The 22,595-nt window shown below is 49.9% G+C and overlaps 12 protein-coding genes across 12 annotated transcripts; 5 read left to right on the top strand and 7 right to left on the bottom strand.

Moving 5' to 3' along the window:
• Positions 1-399: 399 nt before the first annotated feature.
• On the bottom strand, positions 400-1,729 carry M437DRAFT_61477 (FAD dependent oxidoreductase; the record flags this gene model as incomplete). The annotated part of the gene is made up of 3 exons (XM_041023941.1): positions 400-998; positions 1,056-1,210; positions 1,260-1,729. The coding sequence occupies 3 exons, from the start codon at positions 1,727-1,729 to the stop codon at positions 400-402; spliced, it is 1,224 nt and encodes a 407-aa protein (XP_040884046.1).
• Positions 1,730-2,054: 325 nt separating this feature from the next.
• M437DRAFT_36301 (NAD(P)-binding protein) lies at positions 2,055-2,921 on the top strand (the record flags this gene model as incomplete). The annotated part of the gene is made up of 3 exons (XM_041019417.1): positions 2,055-2,097; positions 2,152-2,459; positions 2,514-2,921. The coding sequence occupies 3 exons, from the start codon at positions 2,055-2,057 to the stop codon at positions 2,919-2,921; spliced, it is 759 nt and encodes a 252-aa protein (XP_040884045.1).
• Positions 2,922-3,937: 1,016 nt separating this feature from the next.
• Positions 3,938-4,566, top strand: M437DRAFT_79683 (histone-fold-containing protein; the record flags this gene model as incomplete). The annotated part of the gene is made up of 4 exons (XM_041027227.1): positions 3,938-3,959; positions 4,022-4,048; positions 4,108-4,367; positions 4,426-4,566. The coding sequence occupies 4 exons, from the start codon at positions 3,938-3,940 to the stop codon at positions 4,564-4,566; spliced, it is 450 nt and encodes a 149-aa protein (XP_040884044.1).
• Positions 4,567-4,969: 403 nt separating this feature from the next.
• On the top strand, positions 4,970-5,741 carry M437DRAFT_36098 (uncharacterized protein; the record flags this gene model as incomplete). Its single annotated transcript, XM_041019381.1, has 3 exons — positions 4,970-5,005; positions 5,087-5,380; positions 5,469-5,741. 3 exons carry the CDS (start codon positions 4,970-4,972, stop codon positions 5,739-5,741), a joined length of 603 nt encoding a protein of 200 aa, XP_040884043.1.
• Positions 5,742-6,244: 503 nt separating this feature from the next.
• M437DRAFT_61473 (sn-1,2-diacylglycerol cholinephosphotransferas-like protein) lies at positions 6,245-7,800 on the bottom strand (the record flags this gene model as incomplete). The annotated part of the gene is made up of 3 exons (XM_041023940.1): positions 6,245-7,181; positions 7,232-7,479; positions 7,642-7,800. 3 exons carry the CDS (start codon positions 7,798-7,800, stop codon positions 6,245-6,247), a joined length of 1,344 nt encoding a protein of 447 aa, XP_040884042.1.
• An 835-nt stretch (positions 7,801-8,635) lies between these two features.
• On the bottom strand, positions 8,636-11,111 carry M437DRAFT_37894 (heat shock protein 70; the record flags this gene model as incomplete). Its single annotated transcript, XM_041019737.1, has 6 exons — positions 8,636-9,096; positions 9,152-9,209; positions 9,584-9,605; positions 9,660-10,869; positions 10,947-10,997; positions 11,069-11,111. 6 exons carry the CDS (start codon positions 11,109-11,111, stop codon positions 8,636-8,638), a joined length of 1,845 nt encoding a protein of 614 aa, XP_040884041.1.
• A 1,746-nt stretch (positions 11,112-12,857) lies between these two features.
• Positions 12,858-14,211, bottom strand: M437DRAFT_38317 (uncharacterized protein; the record flags this gene model as incomplete). Its single annotated transcript, XM_041019814.1, has 2 exons — positions 12,858-12,917; positions 12,988-14,211. 2 exons carry the CDS (start codon positions 14,209-14,211, stop codon positions 12,858-12,860), a joined length of 1,284 nt encoding a protein of 427 aa, XP_040884040.1.
• Positions 14,212-14,607: 396 nt separating this feature from the next.
• On the bottom strand, positions 14,608-16,381 carry M437DRAFT_61470 (uncharacterized protein; the record flags this gene model as incomplete). Its single annotated transcript, XM_041023939.1, has 4 exons — positions 14,608-14,634; positions 14,691-14,902; positions 14,955-16,335; positions 16,370-16,381. 4 exons carry the CDS (start codon positions 16,379-16,381, stop codon positions 14,608-14,610), a joined length of 1,632 nt encoding a protein of 543 aa, XP_040884039.1.
• A 394-nt stretch (positions 16,382-16,775) lies between these two features.
• On the top strand, positions 16,776-18,030 carry M437DRAFT_79677 (DNA glycosylase; the record flags this gene model as incomplete). Its single annotated transcript, XM_041027226.1, has 2 exons — positions 16,776-17,604; positions 17,657-18,030. 2 exons carry the CDS (start codon positions 16,776-16,778, stop codon positions 18,028-18,030), a joined length of 1,203 nt encoding a protein of 400 aa, XP_040884038.1.
• A 345-nt stretch (positions 18,031-18,375) lies between these two features.
• M437DRAFT_35933 (methyltransferase) lies at positions 18,376-19,536 on the bottom strand (the record flags this gene model as incomplete). Its single annotated transcript, XM_041019348.1, has 2 exons — positions 18,376-18,531; positions 18,580-19,536. The coding sequence occupies 2 exons, from the start codon at positions 19,534-19,536 to the stop codon at positions 18,376-18,378; spliced, it is 1,113 nt and encodes a 370-aa protein (XP_040884037.1).
• A 1,017-nt stretch (positions 19,537-20,553) lies between these two features.
• M437DRAFT_61467 (uncharacterized protein) lies at positions 20,554-21,321 on the top strand (the record flags this gene model as incomplete). The annotated part of the gene is made up of 1 exon (XM_041023938.1): positions 20,554-21,321. One exon carries the CDS (start codon positions 20,554-20,556, stop codon positions 21,319-21,321), a length of 768 nt encoding a protein of 255 aa, XP_040884036.1.
• Positions 21,322-21,530: 209 nt separating this feature from the next.
• M437DRAFT_70846 (uncharacterized protein) lies at positions 21,531-22,466 on the bottom strand (the record flags this gene model as incomplete). Its single annotated transcript, XM_041025584.1, has 1 exon — positions 21,531-22,466. One exon carries the CDS (start codon positions 22,464-22,466, stop codon positions 21,531-21,533), a length of 936 nt encoding a protein of 311 aa, XP_040884035.1.
• Positions 22,467-22,595: the final 129 nt, after the last annotated feature.

The raw sequence follows: 22,595 nt of genomic DNA, 5'->3' as shown, positions 1-22,595 counted from the left end.
GTCTTTGCCATAGGCCTGGCGGATCAAAAACTCTTAAGGACCTTCTCAAGTCTGAACAGTTTCTGACAAGAATGGTTAGTGAGCTTGTCACAGACAGAGATAAGCACATCAGTAAGATACTATATCGTTTAAGAGTCCGAGAGAGACCATCAAGACCGCATCTAGTATCGAACCTAGTGGTTGATGAATCGATGGAGCAAGATCAAATATTATAGCAGGGTGGCTACAGCAGCAACCTAGACTTGGCCAAATGGTGCCTCGCACAAAGTCATCCACAACATCTTCGTGCAAGAGAATTGCAGAATCAGTGCGAACAGAATCGAGTGAGCTCGTTGTGAAGGGTCGAATGCTCAGAAGGCATTGACGGACAAAGGTTTGGCCATGTATAGAGAAGTCCGTCTACTGCATACCCAACCTCCCAACCTTACAACTAGTCTTGACACCCCTAATCATCTCACTCATAACCAACCCCGTTCCCAAACTCAATGAAATACCCCAAGGGCCATGTCCCGCAGCCACAAACACACCACCTGAACTTTTCACACCTCCTAACTTCTTCTCCTCAACCTGACACAGAATAGGTTCTCCCCTAGGTGTAACAGGTCTAAAGCACAATCCCTCCCTGAGGACCTTAACCTCCTGCCCAGGAATCCCACACATCCTCTCTGCAGTCTTTTTCAACTCTTCAATAGCAGAATCTTCGATCTTTGCCTCTGTAGCTAGATCAGGCAGAGGGATGCTGCCATCGTTTAATCCTGCAATGTAGATTTCTCCGCCTATGCGGCTGATGAGTTCGGGGCTGAAGCCTGAGGATGAACTGCTGAAGATTGCATGGCAGCCGTTTTGTTCGTGGGAGGTTGTCCAGTGAGGAGACGAGACTACAATGCTGTGGCCTGCGTAGGGAGAGATGGGAGGTTTGAGGGGTGAGGAGGGGAAGAGTGAGCGGAAGACTTTTGGGGTCCAGGCGCCGCAGGCGAAGAGGAGGGATGTACATGGGACTATTCAGTGAATCAGTAAAGAGAGATATGGAGATAATATGGAAAGGGTGAATTTACTCTGTGTTTTTGAGCCATCGTCTTGTTTGACGTTGAGGGCAGTCATGGTGTCATTGTCATCTGTAGATATAGATGTTGGTGTTGCTGGTTGATGAACTTGTACACCTCTCTTCCTGCACTCTTCCAATAGAAACTGTGATAACCTCAAGGGGTCTCTGTTACCTGTCAGCCTCGTACTCGCTACCGTCGAACATCAAAACTCACACTTGAGCAACAGTCTCATCCGCAGAGATAACATCATACCCATCACCCTTCCTCCTCGTCAACCAAGCCGGCCCTTCCCCCTCGACAAACTCATGACTTCCAGCGACTTCAGCCCTGCTCCTGCCATTTTCGAGCCACTCGCCTTCCTTATCTTCCTCTTTCATGTTGTCTTGGCCTTCGGCAAACGAAGCACCAGTACTCCTCGAATACCCCCACTTCCGAGCACCATCATGCTCATCAGCAAGTTGCTTGTGGAGTCTAAAGGATAAGAGACCAAGAGGTGCAGATGCAGGACCATACCAGTCAGCAGCGAGGAAACCTCCTGCTTTGCCAGATGCAGAGGCGAAGAGCTCGGGTGATGATTCAATCAGATGGATAGACGAGCCAGGCTTAGATTGGGACAGGTAGTAAGCAGTGGATACGCCGATGATTCCTGCTCCCAGGATCACTGTAGAATCCGAACTGTTCATCGTGTAAAGTCTGCTAGACAGAGATCGTGTTGGACCAAATGATAAACGCTGGAAAGCCTTCATACAAAAGCTTTTCAGTGATTAGAGCAAAGAATGAGATCGTCTTGTACTCAAGAATACAGACACCGAATACTGTGACATCGCAGAGAAAACCTACTTGTTTGTTCTAGTATAGATGTATACTGAGGCAAAAGAGGAAGGCGGGTGATAGGGACGCTTGGTGACGTGTGCGGGGCGGTGGGGCTCGTTCTCGAAGCAACTTCATCCGAAGTTTTCTTGCCCAGCAAACACAGCTTCTTGTATCAACAACCAATAGAAACTCATCATGGCCGCCAGCAAAGTTGTCATTCTGACCGGAGCATCGCGAGGTAAAGAGAAATAGCGCATGAAAAAGAGGAACAAAAATTGATGGAAATTGATAGGCATTGGTCTCGCGATTGCACACTATCTGCTGAAACAATCATGTCGCGTCGTGACAGTTGCCAGAAGCCGCGAGCCTATGGACAAGCTGAGCCAACAATACCCTGGACAAGTCGAGGTCCTCGCTGGTGATCTGTCGGATCTTTCGCTCGGACAAAAGGCAGCAGACCTGGCAAAGTCCAAGTGGCAGCGCCTGGACAGTATCATTGTCAACCACGGCATTCTTGAACCTGTCAAGCGCGTCGCCAATGTGGAAGCAGAAGAATGGCGACAATTGTTCGATGTCAACGTCTTCTCAGCCATCGCTTTGGTCAGTCGATCCTTTACTGTTGAAGTAGAGGACCAGGACTAACCATCGACATAGGTCAAGGCATCTCTGCCAGCACTCCGTGAATCGAAGGGCAGTATCATCCTTTGCTCTTCTGGTGCAGCCACTGGCAACTACGCCACTTGGGGAGCGTATGGTGCATCAAAGGCTGTGTTGAACCACCTTGCCCAGACTCTTGCAGTCGAGGAACCCGATGTGACCACCTTGTCAATTAGGCCAGGGGTAGTAGACACGGACATGCAAGTATCTATCCGCGACGTCCACCACACCAACATGGATGCAAAGGATGCAGCCAAGTTCAAGGAGTTGAAGCAGACTGGAGGCTTGCTTAAGCCCGAGCAGCCTGGTCATGTCATGGCCAAACTGGCACTCGATGCGCCCAAGGAGTTGAACGGCAAGTTTTTGAGTTGGAACGACGAGAAGCTCGCGGCTTTCCAGGAGTAGTGGACTAAAGACAAACTTTTTCAGACGTTAGTCGAATGTACTTCAAGGTGTGTTTTGAAGCGAGAATGGAGTGAACAAGTGCAGTCAGTTGAAAGATGAAAAGCAATACATTTTGATCACCATATGGCGTAAGCCTTCAGGTTTAGCATGGAATGATTTTGTTCATCACGCAAGGAGAGCGGAGGTGAAGAGGAGAGATTACTAACCTTACGATGCATGAAACTTGGAAAGAGCTGGAAGAGTTGATAATCCTGACTGTACCTAGACATGTATTGGTAAACATGAGACTGACAAGGTGATGGAACAGTGGAAGATGAGAAGAAGGATTTCAGGTAATCGAACCATTATTTTATTCCTCATGGGACTAGGAGGTGTATATAACATAATTTTCTCATCATGTAGAAAGAGGAGATGATGCTCATGCATGACTAACCTCGACTGTTCTAGCTGAGTGTCGCGCCAGGCGCACTCAGCGCGCGCTGCCAAAGTCCTTCATTGAACCATTGCTTTGACAAGGTGCATGATATATGCAGAGCTTTAGTTAAGCAGGAGGATGTGAAAGATCTATCTGAATTGCAATGTTAGCTTACATTCATCATAGACGAGTCTGAGAAATGAGCGTGTTGTGCAAGAATTCTTTCAGAGAGTCCGTTTGGTTGAGACAGGTAAATCACCACGTAAAGGTAAGATAGGGGCGACACGAATGTTCATCCTTGAATGTGTGCTGAGGAGAAGAGTAGGAGGAAATGATCACATACCTTTTGCGCAGTTGGCTGTTGGAAGGAGAAAGCAAAAGGAAAAAAGTCGCGTCAGAAGAAATAGGCTGTGAAGCTCGGACGCGTTGGTGACGGAAGCCGTGCTGCGGCAGAAGCCGTTCGTCATGCTCCATGTGAGACTTAAAGCTGCTGCATTCCCCCAAACTCGCGCGCCGCTGTTATATCATGTTGGCATCGACACTTCTCTGGCCGAATCGTTGATTTCACTGATTACTCAGGCTTCAGAAACTATACTTGAACATGTCGGACAAGGAATTCGCTGGTACGGAAACATTCTTCGCGACGAAACTCTCTTTGCGACCGAAACATACTAACAATTTGCAGGCAGTGACGAGCTCACTCTGCCCAGAGGTACGCGCCGCTCTAGCATCGAGACCAACCGATTAGCGCGACTGACAAGGACAACACAGCAACCGTCCAAAAGATCATTACCGAAGTCCTCGCCAATGACCAGGGAATGTCCTTCGCTAAAGAGACACGAGACTTGCTCATCGAATGTTGCGTCGAATTCATCACTATGATATCTTCCGAAGCGAACGAAATTGCCGAAAAGGACGCGAAAAAGACAATTGCTTGTGAACACATTGTCAAGGCTTTGGAAGAGCTGGGCTTCAATGAATACGTTCCGGACTTGCTCGAGGTCGCACAACAGTTCAAATCACAACAAGCGGTGAGTCGGATACGGAAAAACAACTTGGTCAGGGAAGGTGCTGATACAAGGATAACAGAGTCGCGAAAAGAAGCAGAGCAAGATCGAGCAATCTGGCATGACCGAGGAGGAACTGCTTAGACAGCAGGAAGAGCTGTTCAGATCGGCCAACGAGAAGTTCAATGCTGGACCTGCAGAGCCTGCTGAGCCGGCAGCATGATGAAAGACAAAATGAGAGACACAGCAGCTGGGACCAGAGGCGTCAAGGGCGTTTGGTACGATACGATTCTTTAGATACCCCATCTCTACTGGTTTATGTTAGACTTTGGCGCAACATGGCATGGAAGGAGCAAGACAGCATAAGATCATCTTTCTGCAATCGAACTTTCCCTTTCGAGAGTGGACCCTTTTCGTGATATTGAACATGCAGTGATTGATGATGTTTGAAGAGGCGCATGTGACAGTGACGAATGGCCAAGACCCCACACTCTCGTCGGCCTCGGCCGCCGTCCATCATCGTGCATCCAACCCAGTGCCAGCACCTAAAGCATATCGGCCACATCTTTTTCCCAAACACAATCACCTATATGCACTCGAAGTCTCACGACTAACGCACAGTCATCATGTCCGGGCTCGAAAAGGCTCTCTTCAACCTCAAGGTACACACGCTCTCAGCCACCCCACCACACCCATCGTCATACCTCCGCGACCTCTCACTAACCCACTCCTTCCTCACACAGTTCACCGCCAAACAACTCAACCGCCAATCCGCCAAAGCCGGCAAAGATGAAAATGCCGAAAAGGCAAAACTGAAAAAGGCCATCCAGCAAAACCACGGCGACATTGCCAAAATCTACGCTCAGAATGCTATTCGCAAGCAGAACGAGAAGCTGAACTTGTTGCGCCTGGCTTCAAGGATTGATGCTGTCGCTAGCAGAGTTCAAACTGCTGTGACCATGCGTCAAGTCACGGGTAGTATGGCGAATGTGGTAAAAGGCATGGATGGAGCTATGAAGGCTATGGATTTGGAAAAGGTGAGTGTTATGTTGCTGCCTTGAGCTACTTTAGATGGTGGAACTGGTCGGAAGCAGAGCTGTTTGGCTGACAAAGAGGAAATTTCAGATCTCAGCAGTCATGGACAAATTCGAGTCGCAATTCGAGGATCTGGACGTCGCGACCGGCTACTACGAAAACGCCACCTCCAGCGCTACCGCCGTAGGCACACCCCAAGAAGACGTCGACAGACTCATGTCGCAAGTCGCCGACGAAGCCGGTGTCGAACTCAACCAAGAAATGGCTGGTGCAACTCCCGCACAGGGTATAAAGGCCCCTGCCAACCCCACCGAAGTCGAGGAAGACAACCTGGGCGAAAGATTGAGAGCTCTGAGAAGCTAGACGAGGAAGAGACTCGGAACATTAGAAGATTCGAAAGACCTTTTGATTCAGCAGGCTTGGAGTTTGGGCGTCTTGTTCTGATGCTTATGGGATGGCGTGGATTCGATCGACAGATGCATACCTACTGACTGCTGTGAATACCAATTTTCTACGTTCACAATATCGAGAATGTGCAGTGTGCTAGGACGCTTATGTGGCTGCCAAACCAAATCTTGGTTGAATGACTTGCTAGGTCGATGAGAACACAAGCTACAAGCTATATCAGAAATGTTCGAGAGGCATTAACTTGTCATTTCTATCTCACGGCTTGGAGCCTTATTTCTATCTTCAGTTCGTGTGGCAGCTAAAAAATCAAACTCATTACATCTATGCATAAAACGGAAGGGGCTTCATGTCCCCATGAAAAGCATTTTTCAGTTAGCGAGCGTATCATCATCCAATCTTCAATTGTGTTCATCCTTTCTTTAGCGTCTCAGAAAACCAAGACGTGGCTTGTGGGCTGGTTAAGCAAACTTGCCATTGGCACCACCCTTCTGCAACCTGATGGATCCAGAAGCCAAGCGGTTTGCCTCAGGTCTCTGGACTGGAGGTGCGCCAGCCTGCAATGCCATCCACTTTTCTTCGGGGATGGTCAAGCAGTTGATACCCAAGTAGTTGCAGATGCTGTTGCAGACATAGATGGCCCAGCGCGCGTATACAATAGTGGCGAATGCAAGGTATCCTCTCAAGAACCAGAGCTCAGAGCTTGCCGACAGACCAGGAAGACCAATGTAGGGCAAGTTGATGAGAATGCTGCCGAGAAGGAGTGGGGCCAGCATGACAGTCCACATGGGGAACTCCTGGCGAGTCAGATGCGCAAGGATGATTTTGGTGGTCATGCGGCCGAAAGCTGGCGAGAGGGTGAAACAAAGCAGGGACAAATGGTTATCCTTCAGCAGATGCGAGTAAGGCGATCCTAGCCATGCGCACAAAGAACCAGTGAAAATCAAGATGGGAGCCCATTCTAGCAGGACAGGGAACAAAGACTGATTTCTGCCCTTTCTTGCCTGGTATACGTTGTTGACACAATCAGGAATATGTGCGAGACAGAGTCCAAGAATCAAAATAGGACCCCAGAGATCGAGGAAGCAGGTCTTGCCGAGGAATTGCTCGTGGCCGAAGAGAGAGGCTAGCGGAGATGTCCACAGTGTAGGACCGTAGTAACCAGAGAGGATCATAATGAGTGCAGCAATGATTAGACCCTCGGTGGGGCCATTGAAGTAGCCAAGGAACAGGGTGTGGGTGTGATATGTCTCCCAGGTCGAGAAGAACATGGGCAGTGTGGGCACAAGTGCAGTGAGAGCACCGAGGCGTGTTGAACCAAGACCCATGGCCGATGTTTCGAGGAGCGATGCGAGCGTGCAGTTGAGACTGTCGATACCATGACTGTTTAATTCGCCCCTGTCAGCATTGCTCTTGCCAGATTGAGATAGGAGGTGGGTAGCACTTACTCGAAAAGCTCACCCAATGGAGACGAAGTTCCAGTACGACGAGCTTGCTTGCCATCAATGTTGTCCATGGTGCTGTAAGCCCAAATGCCGAGGGCATAGCTGTAGTAGACCCATGAGGGAGCGGTTCCAGTCAACGCAGGGTCATAGATGAGCATTAGGACGACATTGCTGATGATGCAGAAGAAGCCCAGCAGCGTCACCATGTTGGGAGCCAGCCATAGTGGCAGAAATTCGACGCATGCGTTCCACTGTTCGACACCCCTATGTCAGCCCTCAATGCCTTGTTGCGTCTTCAATGCCCGGTTGTATGCAGGGTTCCGTCATGCCCCTTTCCATGCTCTTGCTTGATGTGTATGTTTGTCGTAGTCTTGCCGAGTAGTTCGAGAATTGAAGGGTCGCGATCAACGTACATAGTGTTTCAGGACATAGCGCGAGGTGAATGACTTGTCAACAGACGAGTACTTGTATAGCTTCAAGTTGGCCAAGGCGTCTTCTGAGAGGGGGCCCTCAAGAGTGGACGAGTCTGTCCCTGTCAGCCTCTTGTATTCTTGCTGCAGCAAGTCGCTCATAGTGTAAAAGAATAAAACTTACTGGATCTCATTTCCAACCGGCGACACTAAATAAAAAAAAGAACCTTAGTCAAGCAACAACAAGGAACCGTCCGGACCGCGACTTGACCGAAAGCCCGCACTGTTCGCAATCCTCTCCTGAACGGGATACGCTGTGGTACGGTGTGGGGGGCCACAACCACAAATTCTTGTGCTGGCAACACTCTGAATCGATTTGATCTCAGAATAGAGACACGTCGTCAATCCTGCTGTAAAAATGCAGAGTGTCATTGACCTGTTGAAGATGCCCACAGAGAGCATGACAGAAGAATGCTCTCCTTGGACACCGCTTAATTCATTATAATACTGTGCCTTTTGACAGCATCGAGATTTCCCAACAAGAATGTTGAAGCAATACCGGTGATGATAGAAGAACAACAGGCTGACTTGGCTCATCGATCTTATGGAGAACATCCGCAATTCAAGACAGACCGGGATACAATACATAGACGAGAGATCATCCTTTTCGCGATTTAGAAATCCATAATGTCAAAACAAGAGTAATCAGGATGATTCACTTGAGTCAATTGATTCACACAGCACACAGATAGACAGATATTCTTTTGACATGATTGTTCATTGAAGTTTTTGACTGCTTTTCGTGTAGCTTTTCCATCTCGCAAAAAGCAAGCCAGCAACACCCTAAACTGCCTGTTTGAGATGCCCGCTGCCATGCAAGCGATCACCTGCATCTCATAAAGAAAAATCGAGCATAGCTTTTTGAACCCAGCTGTACCAATCTAAAACAAATGAAGAAAGAAGAACGCCCATTAAACCGTCATATGATGCAAGACGTTTACCTGGTGGACATGGCCTTGGTAACGACACGCTTGAGGGCCAACTCCTTCTTCTTGAGGTCGTCGGCAGAGGAGTCCTCGATCTCGAGCTGGGCCATGGCGTCGCTGAGAGCAGACTCGATCTTCTCCTTCTGGTTGCGCTTGAGCTTGAGGGAGAGGGTGGGGTCGGAAACGATCTCCTCAACACGGGAGATGTAAGACTCGAGCTGCTGGCGGGACTCGAACTTCTTGGTGAAGGCCTCGTCGGAGGACTTGAACTTGGCGGCATCCTCAACCATCTTGTCGATCTCAGCGGAGCTGAGCTTACCAACGGAGTTGGAGATGGTGATGTTGGCGCTGCGGCCGGAGGTCTTCTCGGTGGCGGTGACCTTCAAGATACCGTTGACATCGACCTCGAAGACACACTCGAGAACGGCCTCACCGGCACGCATGTGGGGGATGGGAGCAAGAGTGAATTCACCTGGAGGAATTTGTTAGCACATTGTCGAGATTTATAAATTCAAAAACACTCTTACCGAGAGAGGTGTTGTAGCTGCACTCTTGTCTTTCACCCTGGTACACGGGGAATTGTACCTATTAAAACAGTCAGCGAGATGTTCTAATGATATAGAGCAAGTTGTGTTGTGATATGGTGAAGTTTTGGCGGAGATATGGTGGACCCTGGAAGGCAACGCTCCCAGCGAAGCCGTGCCAAGCTTTTCGACCATCAAAATGCAAAATAATGAACAAGAACAGAAATGTTCCACTGAGAGTCGAGTGATATCGGGCTCTCCTTGGATACTCCTGTAATTCATTTGATATTCTGCATTTTGATAGTAGATAAGCTGCTCGCGTGTCCACTGAGAGCATGTGAAATCAAGACTCTCAGTGGAAGTGCGAGCCGGCAGCTTTCCTTCGTGCATTGCGATGGCGCATGATGATGGGAAGAACGAATTGGGGATACTGACAGTAGTCTGGCCGTCGGCGACGCTAATTGAGAAGTCAGTATAGTTCAAGATATAGGTCGTCGTGACAAGAACTTACGTGGTGAAAGTGCGCTTCTTGATGGTAGGGACAGTGGTACCACGGGGAACGACGGGAGCGAAGATGTTACCCTCCATGGCAACACCGAGGGAGAGAGGGCAGACATCGAGAAGGAGGAGGTCAGCGGTGTCGGCGGAGGTGGCCTTTCCGGAGAGGATACCGGCCTGGACCGCGGCACCGTAGGCGACGGCCTCATCGGGGTTGATGCTCTTCTCGAGCTTCTTGCCGTTGAAGAAGTCGGAAAGGAGCTTCTGGATGCGGGGAATACGGGTGGAACCACCAACAAGGACGATCTCGTCAACCTTGGACTTGTCGATGTTGGCATCCTTGAGGACCTGCTCAACAGGCTGGATGGTGCCGTTGAAGGCCTTGGCGTTGATGTCCTCGAAACGGGCACGGGTGATGTTGGCGTTGAAGTCCTCGCCGTCGAAGAGGGAGTCGATCTCGACGGTGGCCTGGGTACCGTTGGAAAGAGTACGCTTGGCACGCTCGCAAGCAGTTCTCAGACGACGGAGGGCACGAGCATCGCCGGAAAGGTCCTTCTTGGTCTTGCGGGTGAATTCCTTCTTGAAGTGCTCAAGGAGGTTGGTGTCGAAGTCCTGACCACCCAAGTGGGTGTCACCAGCGGTGGCCTTGACAGTGAAGACACCACCCTGGATGTGGAGGAGGGAAACATCGAAAGTACCACCACCGAGATCGTAGATGAGGACGTTGCGCTCCTTGTCAGACTTGCCGGAACCGAGACCGTAGGCAATGGCGGCAGCGGTAGGCTCGTTGATGATACGGAGAACGTTGAGGCCAGCAATGGCACCAGCGTCCTTGGTGGCTTGACGCTGGTTGTCGTTGAAGTAGGCGGGGACGGTAACGACGGCCTTAGCGACCTTCTTGCCGAGCTTGGTCTCAGCAACCTCCTTCATCTTGAGGAGGACCATGGAGGAGATCTCCTGGGGAGAGAAAGTCTTGGTCTCGCCGAGGTACTCAACCTGGACCATGGGGGAACCAGCGTTGTCGACGATCTTGAAAGGCCAGGACTCAATGTCCTTCTTGACGGTGGGGTCATCGAATCTACGACCGATCAAACGCTTGACATCGAAGACGGTGTTGGCGGGGTTCATGGCAGCCTGGTTCTTGGCGGCCTCACCGATCAGACGCTCCTCAGCAGTGAAGGAAACGAAAGAAGGGGTGGTGAAGGAACCCTGCTCGTTGGCGACTGTGGAACATGCAGGTCAGAATTGCGCGCTCATTGTAGGCGAAAGCTGCAAAAACAGCTCCAGAGAGAAGACATACTGATCTCGACGTTGTTACCATCGTAGTTGGCAACGCAAGAGTAGGTGGTACCTGAAGTTCTGTTAGCAATTTTGGTCTTGTGGGATTGCGCTTCGGCAATGTGAGTGTGCGCAAAAACCTACCAAGATCGATACCGACGGCACCGTCGTAAACCTCGTCGCTCATGATGAAGGATATAGAGGGGTATAAAGGGAAAAAGATGGGGAGGGATGGAAGGAGGAAGAGGTGAGAGGTGCTGGGAGCTTAAGAAAAGGCTTGCGGGTAGGCGATTTTCGATTTTCCGCGGTCTGTGCATCTCATCTTTTTTTCACTTCCCCATTTCGTCCGAGGTCTGGATGCCAAGCCCTTATTCACTTTTACTTCCCAGCAACCTGAACTTGACTCTTTGCAAATCGATAGTCCTTGGTCGGTATATTCGCTGAGAGATGGCCCGAGTTGATGTTCGTCCGAGTGAGGTAACTGCCCTTTTCGTCGAGGCACCTTCCTCGAGACAGACGATTCTTGAGTGGCAACTAATTGCGACTTACCTCTCGCTTAATTCACTGCAACCGCAGCTAATGGCAGCTCGTCAATTCAGGCAGAGGCCAATGTCTGATGAGCGTTCTGCTGCCTGATGATGATTCACCTGGCGAGAAGATGCAATCAGCGCCAACATTATTCTAGCCTCGTTTTTGTCAATGGACATTCATCTGAGGGCAATGTTGCCGCAAGAGTCGGTAGGTACGTTCTCGCTTAAATGGCCCAGGATCAGGCGTGCAAGTCGCCCCTCCATATCAAGACTGGTGGGCATGTCGGTCTTGCCGTGATGAGTCGATTTTGAAAGCTGAATTTGTAGCCATCTTCGCCACTATTGGTGTTGAGCTGTGTCGCGCGAGCCCAGAGCATCTGACATTGGTGAGCTTTTCCCTCAAACTCCTGCACGAGAATGGGTTGCTCAAGACAGAAACTACCGCTGGCATAGCCATTGGCTCTGGGAAAGGGGACCAGTACTTGAGTAGTAAGATGAGTTCTTTGAGGCAAGAGCGACCACAGCAACCGCAGCTTTTCGAGAGGCGTTGGAGACAAAGCATTGATATAGAGTAGGCACCTATACAGACATACCGTTTTCGTTCCGTCAATACTCGAGAGAATGTGAGAGAATGTGTGAGGTCTCAAACACGTCTTGGACCACCTACCGTATGCAGAAGCAATACAACTCACAGGACTGCTCACCAACGAGGCAAATCGCCTGAATATGGTGTGAAGATGAAGCAAATAGCTCGCTTCGATACAGACGTTAGATATGCTGTTGGGGCTTTGACTGCCCTCGAAACCTCCAATTTGAAGGTGTGTTGCTTGGAAGTTACTGGAAAGGATGAAGGGTTGTACTTGCCTCTATATACTCTGCTTTCCTCGACTTATCTCGAAGTGGCTGCTGCATACAGGAGCCATACGAGATTGGGGATTGCTTACGAACGAGGAATACCGCCATGGATATGTTGGGAAGATAAAGCTCTTTGATGAAGACGGTGGATATGATATTGTCGCTACGAGCGCCATCGAGCTCTCGAGTTGAAAGTTGTGTTGTTTGGCAAGTAGTAGAAGGTGTTGGTTGCACTTGCCTTTTTCTATGTTTCTCAGCTGTCCCTTCCTCCTTCGCGAACCGCGCCTACCCCAAGTATATATTATTGCAGAAATCAACCTCTCTACTCTCAACAAAGATCGACTACAATCACTGCAAGCCTTCCACACACGGTCTTAGCACAACAGAATTGTTAGAAGTGTTTGTTATTCTGAGAGCACTGCTTTCTCAATGCCAACCCGTTCTTTGCACAATTACCCGTCTATAAACCTCCAATGCGAAAGCCTTTCCGTTCCCAAACGCCATTGAATCACAGCAGCCCAAGTAAGAATACATGCTTGAACTTCGCTCTATCTGATCCTGTTGAGCTTGATTCTGTTCATAGCAATCTCATCATCGACGGTCTCGGTCTGCGAGAAGGGGTAAGTCAGTAAATTGAGACAAGAAACAGAGAATGTGAATAAAGGAGAACAATCCTACCTTTCCGATGATGCGGTTGATGTGCTTGTTCTGCTCGTCGAGCTCATCGCCCATAGCGTTGCCCAATGCATGCAATGTCTTTGCACTTCTGTGGATAATGTCCAGGTTCTGTTCAATCTCACCTTCCATAGCCTCATCTTCACTATCGGCCTCGAATTGGTACTTGGCTCTGTTGGCCAGAGTGGCTTTGTCGTGTGTCTTGCCGAGATTGCGCATAGACCTTTCCTGGCCTTGGTGACGTGCTGTTGTAGACCAGGCATTTGCTCTCGTGTCATCTGCACGCTCTCTTTCTACTCTGTGCTTCTCGAGCGCAATTGCATTGGCAGCCTCCTCGCGCTTCTTTGCGGTGAAAGGGTTGGAGACGTGTACAGCAAACATGCTTCTGTTCAATGTCTTGAGCTCGCGTGCCTTTTCCTCAGCGAGTCTGTTTTGGTGTGATGCCATGTCGAGGTTGCGCTCTGTGTTATGGATGCGCTCGCCTTGGGCACCCAGACGAGCTAGAGTCTCGCGACCAGTGGCTTCTGCTTGTTCGGCAATACGGCGAGCGTTGCGGGTCGAAGACACGTCTTGTTGTTTGATGAATCTGATCTCGTCTTTGGCTGCTTTGACGTCTTCCTCCTCTTGCTCTTCGGCTGTCAGGTAGCGGTCGGGCTGGCCGTAAAGTTCGCTGGAGCTTCCTCCATAACCTCCAGACATGCCACTGTTTGCGTAGCTGTTGTCAGAGGAGGGTTCTTGTGCGGCTTGGCTGGCTTGTAGTTGTTGTTGCTCTTGTTGTCTCTTGGGAGCATCACCAAAGAGGGCTGCTTTTCCACCATCAGTGCTGATAGTGTCCAAACTGGGTCGTCGTCCAAGGCCACCATATCCTCCAGCACCGTAGCGAGAGGTCTGTGGTTGATCGCTGCCATATGGATTGCTGCCGTATCCACTCTGTTGTGCGTAGTTTCCAGAACCTCCATATCGTGGTGCGCTACCACCATAACCACCAGGCGGGACAGGAGACTTCTCACTCATTGTGGAAATGGTAGAGCGACTGTCGTAAGCAGGAGGAGCAGCTGACGAGTTGGCATATGGGTCTGCAGGTTTGGCGCCATAAGGATCGGGAGTCGATTGAGTAGCGTAGGGGTTTGCTGCGGGCGCTGCTGCCTTGTCCTTGCCCTTGGAGCGTGAGAACAATGACGAGCGAGATGCTTTTTCCTCGGCCGCCTCCTTCTCTTTCTTTCCCATTCCAAAAGGCATGATTGATTGTGTTGTCAAAAAGTGTATAACAGAAGGAAAAGTTCAAAAGATACAAAAGGTTGGAGGGGAAGTTAACAAGAGGGGTCTGATGCCCAATATAGATGAGGCTGTTCACTGGCTGTGCTCCGCCCCCGGACTTTTGATGAAACCACCGTTGAGTTTCCAGAACACCAAAGAGTTGGTCACAGCACAGAGAATAAAAGACTAATTGTTCGAGGTGCAGACAACAGATGTGAGAGCGCTTTTGCAAGCAACAGCTACAACTGAGTGGCTTGGATTCTTCCTATTGTACAACGAAATCCCTGCTTTTTCATGCCCAAAACGTGTCGAAAAGAGCACGTTGCAAGATTGCCAATATCTTCCAGGTATCAGATTATCGTTAATTTACCATGCGTTAACATCAAAGTACTCCTAAAACACGAATTAGTATATGTCAGACTGCAGTGGACACAAGGGTGATGACAAACCTCGCCAAAGAAGGTAACGACCACAGTGCGGTCAGCGAACTTTCTGCCAGCCAGAGCACGCAAAGCCTTCGAAGCAGACTCGTTTGTGTCATACTTGACGTAGATCTTTCCGACACCATTGGACTGTCTGCTACCGCCAGAAGGACGGGGAACCTTCATGTCCAGTACTGATCCGTACTTGCTGCATTCCTCCTTGACGTCTTCGACGATTTCTGGACAAGCGTTAATCGGGTCACGATGAAGCTATCGAGTTTTTTCGCTTACCTTCGTATTCATCATTATCCAAAAGCTCCTCTGCTGTGACCATGTTCAACAGACAGAGCACGCGACCTTGCTCCACGTCTGAGCTTGTGGTACCGGCAAGCATGCTCATGGCGTTCACACTCATGTCTCCGCCAACCTGCTGCACACCAATAGCGGCTCTTGCAGCTCTAAGCGCACCGTCACCCAACTCAATACCGTTTAAGCCTGTGACAGCTTCATCAGTCTTGGTAGGATCCATGTACTCGAAGAAAGCAAATCCACGGCTTGCGCCAGAAGAAGTGTCTTTGGCGAGGACGAAGGATTTGAGCTCGCCGAAAGTTGTAAGCAACTCTCTGACTTGTGCATCCTCGATGAATGTGGGGATGTTGGTCATTCTCAGCTTGTTCTGGGTATCTGGGACGTTCTCAGAGACAATGCCTTGTGTCTGCTCGCTCTCATCTGTGACAGCAGGAACGATGTAGTCCTTGGGACGGCGAATCTGCAGGCCTGCCGGTCTTCCATTTGCTGAGCCATTGACAGAGTCGTTGCTCATAGAAATGCCATCGAAAGCCAAAGCGGTTGTAGCATCTTCCGGTGTCTTGAACTCGCAGAGAGCAAATTCGTGGTCGGGCGAGATTTGTGCTGACACACAAGGATCCATACCTCTGACAATGTTGAGGCCATTGAGCTGGAGGTTGAAGAAGTCGATAACGTTGTCTTCGGTTGCGTTAGGAGGAATTCCATGGACAAAGAGACGTTTTGACTGGCGAGCGTTGGAGGGCTTGAGAGCAGTGTTGGCGCCAGCATTTGCAGGCTGGTTCATGAAAGCCTGGAGTCTCGTGGGGTCCATGGGTTGTTGGCGAGGAGCACCAGGAAGAGGAAACATGCCCGAGAGCTTGGCCTGCTCAGCTGTGACATTTTCGTAGCCAGGAGGCTTGATGTCCCATTGAGTCAGGCGACGCTTGCGCTCGAGGATAGGCACGACATCGGTCAAATCGGGGGTGGGCTCCTTGGGCTTTCTGGGAGGGCTGGGGCTGCGCTTCTGATCGATGGATTGCTGAGGGGCACGATCGCGTCCTCCTCTACCACCTCCTCTGCGGTCGTCAAACAGATCACCTCCACGGTCGCCGCGGTCTCTGCCACCGCGCGGGTCGTCACGGCGGTCTCCTCGTCGGTCAGAGCCACGGTCTCCTCTGTCCCATTCGCGACCACCTCCACGTCTTCCAGCGTATCTGTCTTCTCTCTCGCGCTCCCTGTAGTCGCGGCTCGACGAGTATGAGTCTCCCTGGTATTCGTCTCTGCGTGGGCGGTGTCCGGGTGAGCGCGAGCGTCTGCGTGGTCTGTCTCTCTCGCGTTCTCTGTCTCCACCACGGTCTCGGTCGCGACGGTCGTCTCTGGATGACTAGCACTTGTTAGCTATTTACGATACTGCGCACATGAACAAACATACGTAGTGATCGCGCGAAGACGCGTGTCTGCCGCTGGGACGATCTGAAGATGAAAAGTTAGAAAGTTGTAATTTGTGCCAGTGCGAGCGTAATACCACGGCTGGAATATGAATCACCGTTCATTGTGGCGGATCGTGTAGCACAAGCGGGGCGATGACAATCCAATGAATGGTTCGAAAGAAGGTGCTGTTGTGAGCGATGAATGTGTGTGCTCGATGGGTCCCTTGAGCTTGCGAGTTGCTTGCGCGCCGCTGAGCGGCCAGAGCCAGAGCGTCTGCACCGAGGCCAAGCCGCCATACCCAAAATGGAAGCATGATTGATTATCACCTCAGCCATGTCTACCGCGTCAAGGTCGTGATCCGTCCTCTACGACTCGTGCTTTTACATCAGAATCATGTTGAACCTCCAAGAATGGCAGAAGCTCCCAATTGGACTCGGCGAACTCTGCATCAACACGACTCTTCGCTGTGGACAATGCTTCAGATGGCGCAAGTCGGATGAAGGTGTCTGGTCAATGGCCCTTCATGGACGCATCTTAGCATTGCACCAGGACCCTGAATATCTCTACTACCGCTCCATCCTTCCTACGAAACAATCGCCGACGACAAAAATTGAATCTGACGAAGACACTCTGCCACTTCTCAAACACTACCTCAATCTCGGCCCCAACCTTACCCAGCTATATACCGAGTGGTCTTCTGCCGATGCGAACTTCAGTCGCAAAGCTCCCAGATTTACTGGCATTCGCATTTTGAAGCAAGATGCTTGGGAAGCTCTTGTCGGCTTCATTTGTAGCTCCAACAACAACATCGCTCGCATATCTCAGATGGTCGACAAGTTGTGTACAAACTATGGTCCGCTGATTGGCCAATTCGACAACAAAGACTACTATGACTTTCCCACTCCATCGGCATTGGCGAAGCCAGGGGTCGAACAAAAATTAAGAGAACTGGGTTTTGGGTATAGAGCAAAGTACCTGTACAAGACAGCCTGTATGGTTTCAGAAAAAGAAGACGGGTGGCTGGACGCTCTACGAAACCCCGAGAGTCCAGTCCTAGGCGTCAAGCCAGAATCAGCTGGTGAATGGGCAAATGAGGGAAGAGAAGGGTACAGGAAAGCACATGAAGAATTGCTTGCACTTCAAGGTGTAGGCCCAAAGGTCGCTGATTGTGTCTGTCTTATGGGTCTGGGCTGGGGAGAGGCTGTCCCAGTCGATACACATGGTAAGCGCATTGCTGTTCGTGTTTACGTGTACCATAACTAACAATACTCCAGTTTGGCAGATTGCTGTCCGTGACTACAAATTTGGCAAAGGCAAGCACTCGAGCCTGACCAAGGCCACTTATGACGCCGTTGCGAACAAGTTTCGTAGCCTCTGGGGCCAAGAAGCTGGTTGGGCACATTCAGTACTCTTCACTGCTGATCTCAAAGCCTTTTCCGAGCGACTTGTGGCCAAGATCGAAGTCAAGGACGAGGTGACAGAGGTCAAGACTGAAGATGGCGTACCAATTGCAGAAACCATTGTCGAAGAAGACAAGACTCTGGTCAAGGGTATCAAGAGAGAAGCGGAAGAGGACGAACAAAAACTCGTCGAAACGAAACACAACATCGTCAAGAAAGCAAAGAGAAGAAAGAAGGCATCATATTGAGCATAATATCTAGACGATTCTCCATCGACATTCTTGTCGACGGAAGCTCTACAGCCAATATCACATCATGGCAACACAAGGCACGTTATCATCTTATATCCTTTACCTGTCCCTTGTTGTCTTTGGGACCACGAGCAATGGAGCCGCGGACTTATCGCGCCACTGGAGCCGATCCTTGTGTCTCTGCTCAGGAGAATGCTTCTTCAGAACTCATCGACGTTGGGGTTATGGCTCTTTTGGATATTGTATACCCTGGAGATAGGACGCAGCGCAATTTCGAGCACCACTCTCAAGCGTAAAGTTGTTGTCGTTGTCAACAGAAGGTTGTGAATTCTCGGAGACTGCTCAGCTTGCAGTAGTAGCAGGCTTTTGGAAGCGGCCTTGCATCCAGCAACGGTACATCTTCAACTTTCTTTGTCGGTTGACAAGCATTCTGTTGTCAACACCCAGATTCAGAATCTCAAATGCTGGCATCTTGTTGTCTTCCGAGATCTCGGTGTTCTTAAGCTTCTCAGCAAGCTCATCCTCATCTCCAGTGTGTTCGGAGACGTCGATCTGGAAACTGTTTGCCGGGAGTTTGCCAGACCAGATATCTGCAAGCTCGTCTCGTTCGAAGAAATAAACACGGGTTCCGTCACCACGAATGTAAAAGTTCTCCTCGAGGTAGCGGCCCTTCTTGAATCGGACCTGGGCCAAGTCACCACGGCCGTAGTCACGGAAGAGAACCAGACCACCAGGCTTGAGGACATTCCAAACATTCTTCACAGCCTGTGCCCATTGCCGGGGGGATAGAGCCGAGAAGATGAAGATCATGACGACCACATCGACACTGCCGGCTTCCAGACCCGGAGGCAAGGCGTGTTCACCAGTACCTGCGGCGTCCCAGACGTCTGCCTGCAGAGTGGTCTGGTTTTGGTATGCCTCTTGTGTGCGAATGATCTCAATGGCCTTCTTGGAATAGTCGCAAGCGTGAATCTTCAGCAGAGGGTTCTTGTTCAGGTTGAGAACTGGGTATGCCGTGTTTCCTGCACCTGCACCAACTTCGAGCATCGTCGCAGCACCGTAATCTTCCTTGGTAATCTCTCCCAACACGGGGAACTCTTGGGCCAGCCATTTGCGATCCTTGAAGAAGTTTGCACGGTTGTTGCTGTAAAACTTGTCCCACCACTTTTCGGGATGCTGGTTGAAGCGCTTCTTGTCAAAGTCGGTAACAGGAGCGGATCGTTGGAACTCTTCCTGGCTCTTGATGAACTCCTTGTATGTGTCGTCAGTCTCGACGTGGTCCCATGCGTTGTGAGCAAAAATGTTGTCGCCTTCTTCCAGGTAACGTGTGCCAAATTGGAAAGGGTCGGTACGTTTCTGGTCGTTGTTTGCAGAATCGGTCTGAGGCTTGCGAAGAGGTTGGATCGAGGCGGGCACACCGTATGCTGCTTCCTCTTCTACGTCGGCGGCAGAGTCGGTCTGAGGAGTTGGGGGAGCGTCGGGGACTGTGACCCATTCGCGCATGTGTTCCATGCCCTTGGAGAGCTGCTGCTTGGGGGTCTTTTTTCGGTCTGCGCCCTCAGGCTGCGTGTTCTGGATCTCGGCCATGGCTTCTTGATTTTGTCCAGCGGTCGAGAAAGACAGGTATCTACTTCTGTTTTGCGAATGGACTCTGGATATCTGGCGGAAAAGACTTGTTGCACGACTCGAGTATCTCAGCATCTGCCCATGATCTTGAGATTGGAAAAAGTTCAAAGTACTTGGAGCACGAGGGGTCTGGCAGAAAGTCACCGCCTATAGCGACGGTCGGCTGAATGGACAACTCCGCGTTTATCCTCGAAATCCTAACTTTGCAACTTTGTAACTTCAGAATTCTAGTTTCTGTGCCCACTATCACCGGTTCCTAGCTGGCCATACATATATATCGCTATACCTCTATGATATCTAGCTAGGCACTAAGCTATAAGTAGCTACTACAAAGAGGATATAGAGATAGGAAGGAAAGGGGGCTAGGGGGTAGGGGCTAGAATAAGCAAGACCCGGGGGCTGACTTATCTATATGCATATGTAGACCCCTATCTATTATAGCCTCTGCTACTAAATCAAATATATACTTAACTATAGACAGCTATCTATATAGCTAAAATAACATAGTAATAAATACTATTGCTATCTTCTATATTTGAGATATAACTTATAATTAGTTATCATAGAGAATAAGCATACTAGAGCCGAATTTCTGAATCGCAGAAGTTGCAAATATAGAAAAGAGGAAATATCAGAATAAACGCGGAGTTGTCCGTTCAGCCGACCGTCATAGCGGGTCGGCCCGCAGCCAGGAACAGGCCGACGGTCTCGATCTTTCGTCGATTCTCCGCAGCCTGTCAGCGCGTCATGCAGCCAGACATTTGATCTTTATTGCATGTCATTGCATGTCATCTGTCAATCGACATACAGTACAAGAACCGGCTCCTTCTCCGCATCGTCTTCAGCATATCTCTCCATTCTCACTTGGTCAATTGGCTGCACACAACTTTCAAGATGAAGTCAATTCGTGCTACTTCGGCTCTGGCATCTCAAGTCTCGGCTACAACATGCTCACGAGCAGCAATCGCATCGCGTATCACCCCTTCTACACAGACCCGTTCCTTCCTTCCGAACCCTTTTGGCTCCCAGCCCCTCCAATCATTAACTGCATCCCGTATCCTGCCTTACGACGCAAAAACTCTCTACGCAATCGTCGCCGACATTCAGAGCTACCACAAATTCCTGCCTTTCTGCATCTCTTCCAATGTCACCAAGCAATCCTCTCCCGACGCTGAGGGTAAGACATGGCCCGAAGAAGCGGAACTGGTTATTGGATACAAGGATGTCATGCGCGAGTCCTTTTACAGTCGTGTCTACTGTGCTCCACAAGACTTCATCGTCGAATCTGTGAGCGGAGAAACCAACACCAGCCTGCCCTCAGCAAGCATAGAACACCACACTACCCGCCCCTCTGCAGACCAAGATCCCGCTCGCAACGCTACCATCCTTACACAGCTACGCTCCCGCTGGCAATTGAGTCCCTTTCCTTACAAACCTGGACCTATGGGCAACGACAGACCTCAAGAAGTCACCTCGGAACATCCGCCAAGGATGCAGACTGAGGTCAATCTGATTATCGACTATCAATTCGCAAACCCTCTTTACACCACACTGAGTGCGGCTGCGGCGCCAAAGGTTGCAGACAAGATGATCGAAGCTTTCGAGATGAGGGCAAAGGAGATGTTGGATCGTCCTGCTGCTAGCCCAACACAGAAGTTCTAAAGCACTGTGTGTCTGTTAATGGCATGAAGATTTGATCGTGTTGAAGCAGCATTTGAAGCGGAATTGTAAGATAGACTTTGTAAGAATAGTAAACAATGATATTAGACATGAATCCTGTGGTCTATAAAACAACAAGTGCATCTCCAAATCTTCCAGCTCCTTTCATTGTGTACAGCACACTTTAATCGACTGTGTCGTGACAAGAACACCTACACCTTGACCTCAATCTCAGCCAAGTGTTTATTAACATCGCCAATCTCCCACTCATGCTTGTTCGTCTCCGCCTCCCACTCATCAAACTCGTCCTCTGGCACGCCTACCGGCACACTGGCTCCGCTTCCACCAGCACACCAAATAGCCTGGCCCTTCTTGACCTTGATCCCAAGATCCGCAGCTTGCAAGCCTTCCGCTGCAACACCCATAAACGTCACCTGAGCAGTTGACCAGTCCCCATAGCAGTCATACGTGAAAAACATTCTCAACTTCCTGACTTCAGGAGCCTGCGTCTCACCCCAAACATCCATCAACCTTACTTTTTTGCTATCCAAATCTTTCGAAGACTTTACATCAGCACCTAAATTGTGCATTCCTCCGGGACCACAATCTTTGATGTTTGCAATTTCTTTGCGTTCATCTGGGTATTTGTTTTTTGCATTTTGTTGTCGAGGCTCGAGAGAAAATTTCCAGAGGTGGATTTCATCCCAGTCGAGGGTTGCGCAGATTGCTTCTGAGAATTGTTCGAAGAGGAGGGTTGCTGGGACGCGTAGTAATCTCGTTACTTCTACGGGGACTTCTCCGAATAGCGACCAGATGTGTACCAAGTAGAAAATGTTCTTTGCGGAAGTGGAAGGGGTGTTGTTTTGATGGGCGTGGATTCTTAGAACCAAGTCTCGGGGGTTGGTTATTGGTGCGTTGGTTGTTGATGTAGTTGAGGAAGTTGCTCTAGTTGGAGCTGCTGGTTGTGGTTCAAATTCATCTTCGTCTTCAAGTTCATCCTCGGGATCCACGTTTTCTTGATCGAATTCTTCTTCTTCGTCTTCCGTGGATTTTTCTGTGGTTTTTCCAGTGAGATAGTCCTCGAATGACGTGTCTACAGCTGGTCCTCCCAAGCTGATGCGTTGGCGTTTTGGTCTTCTTTCTGCCATTGATTCTGATGCTGATTGTGAACGTCCTCGTCTTGCTTCAATTTTACGTCTGAGCATCCAAACGCACAAGAAATCATCTATGTTGTCGTCCACACTATCTGTTGAATTTATGAAGGTAGGCAGACGGGT

This window comes from Aureobasidium melanogenum (assembly GCF_000721775.1).
Source record: "Aureobasidium melanogenum CBS 110374 unplaced genomic scaffold scaffold_1, whole genome shotgun sequence".
Lineage (NCBI taxonomy): Eukaryota > Fungi > Ascomycota > Dothideomycetes > Dothideales > Saccotheciaceae > Aureobasidium > Aureobasidium melanogenum.
Note: the sequence above shows the minus strand (reverse complement) of the source record. Positions and strands in the feature narration are given on the sequence as shown.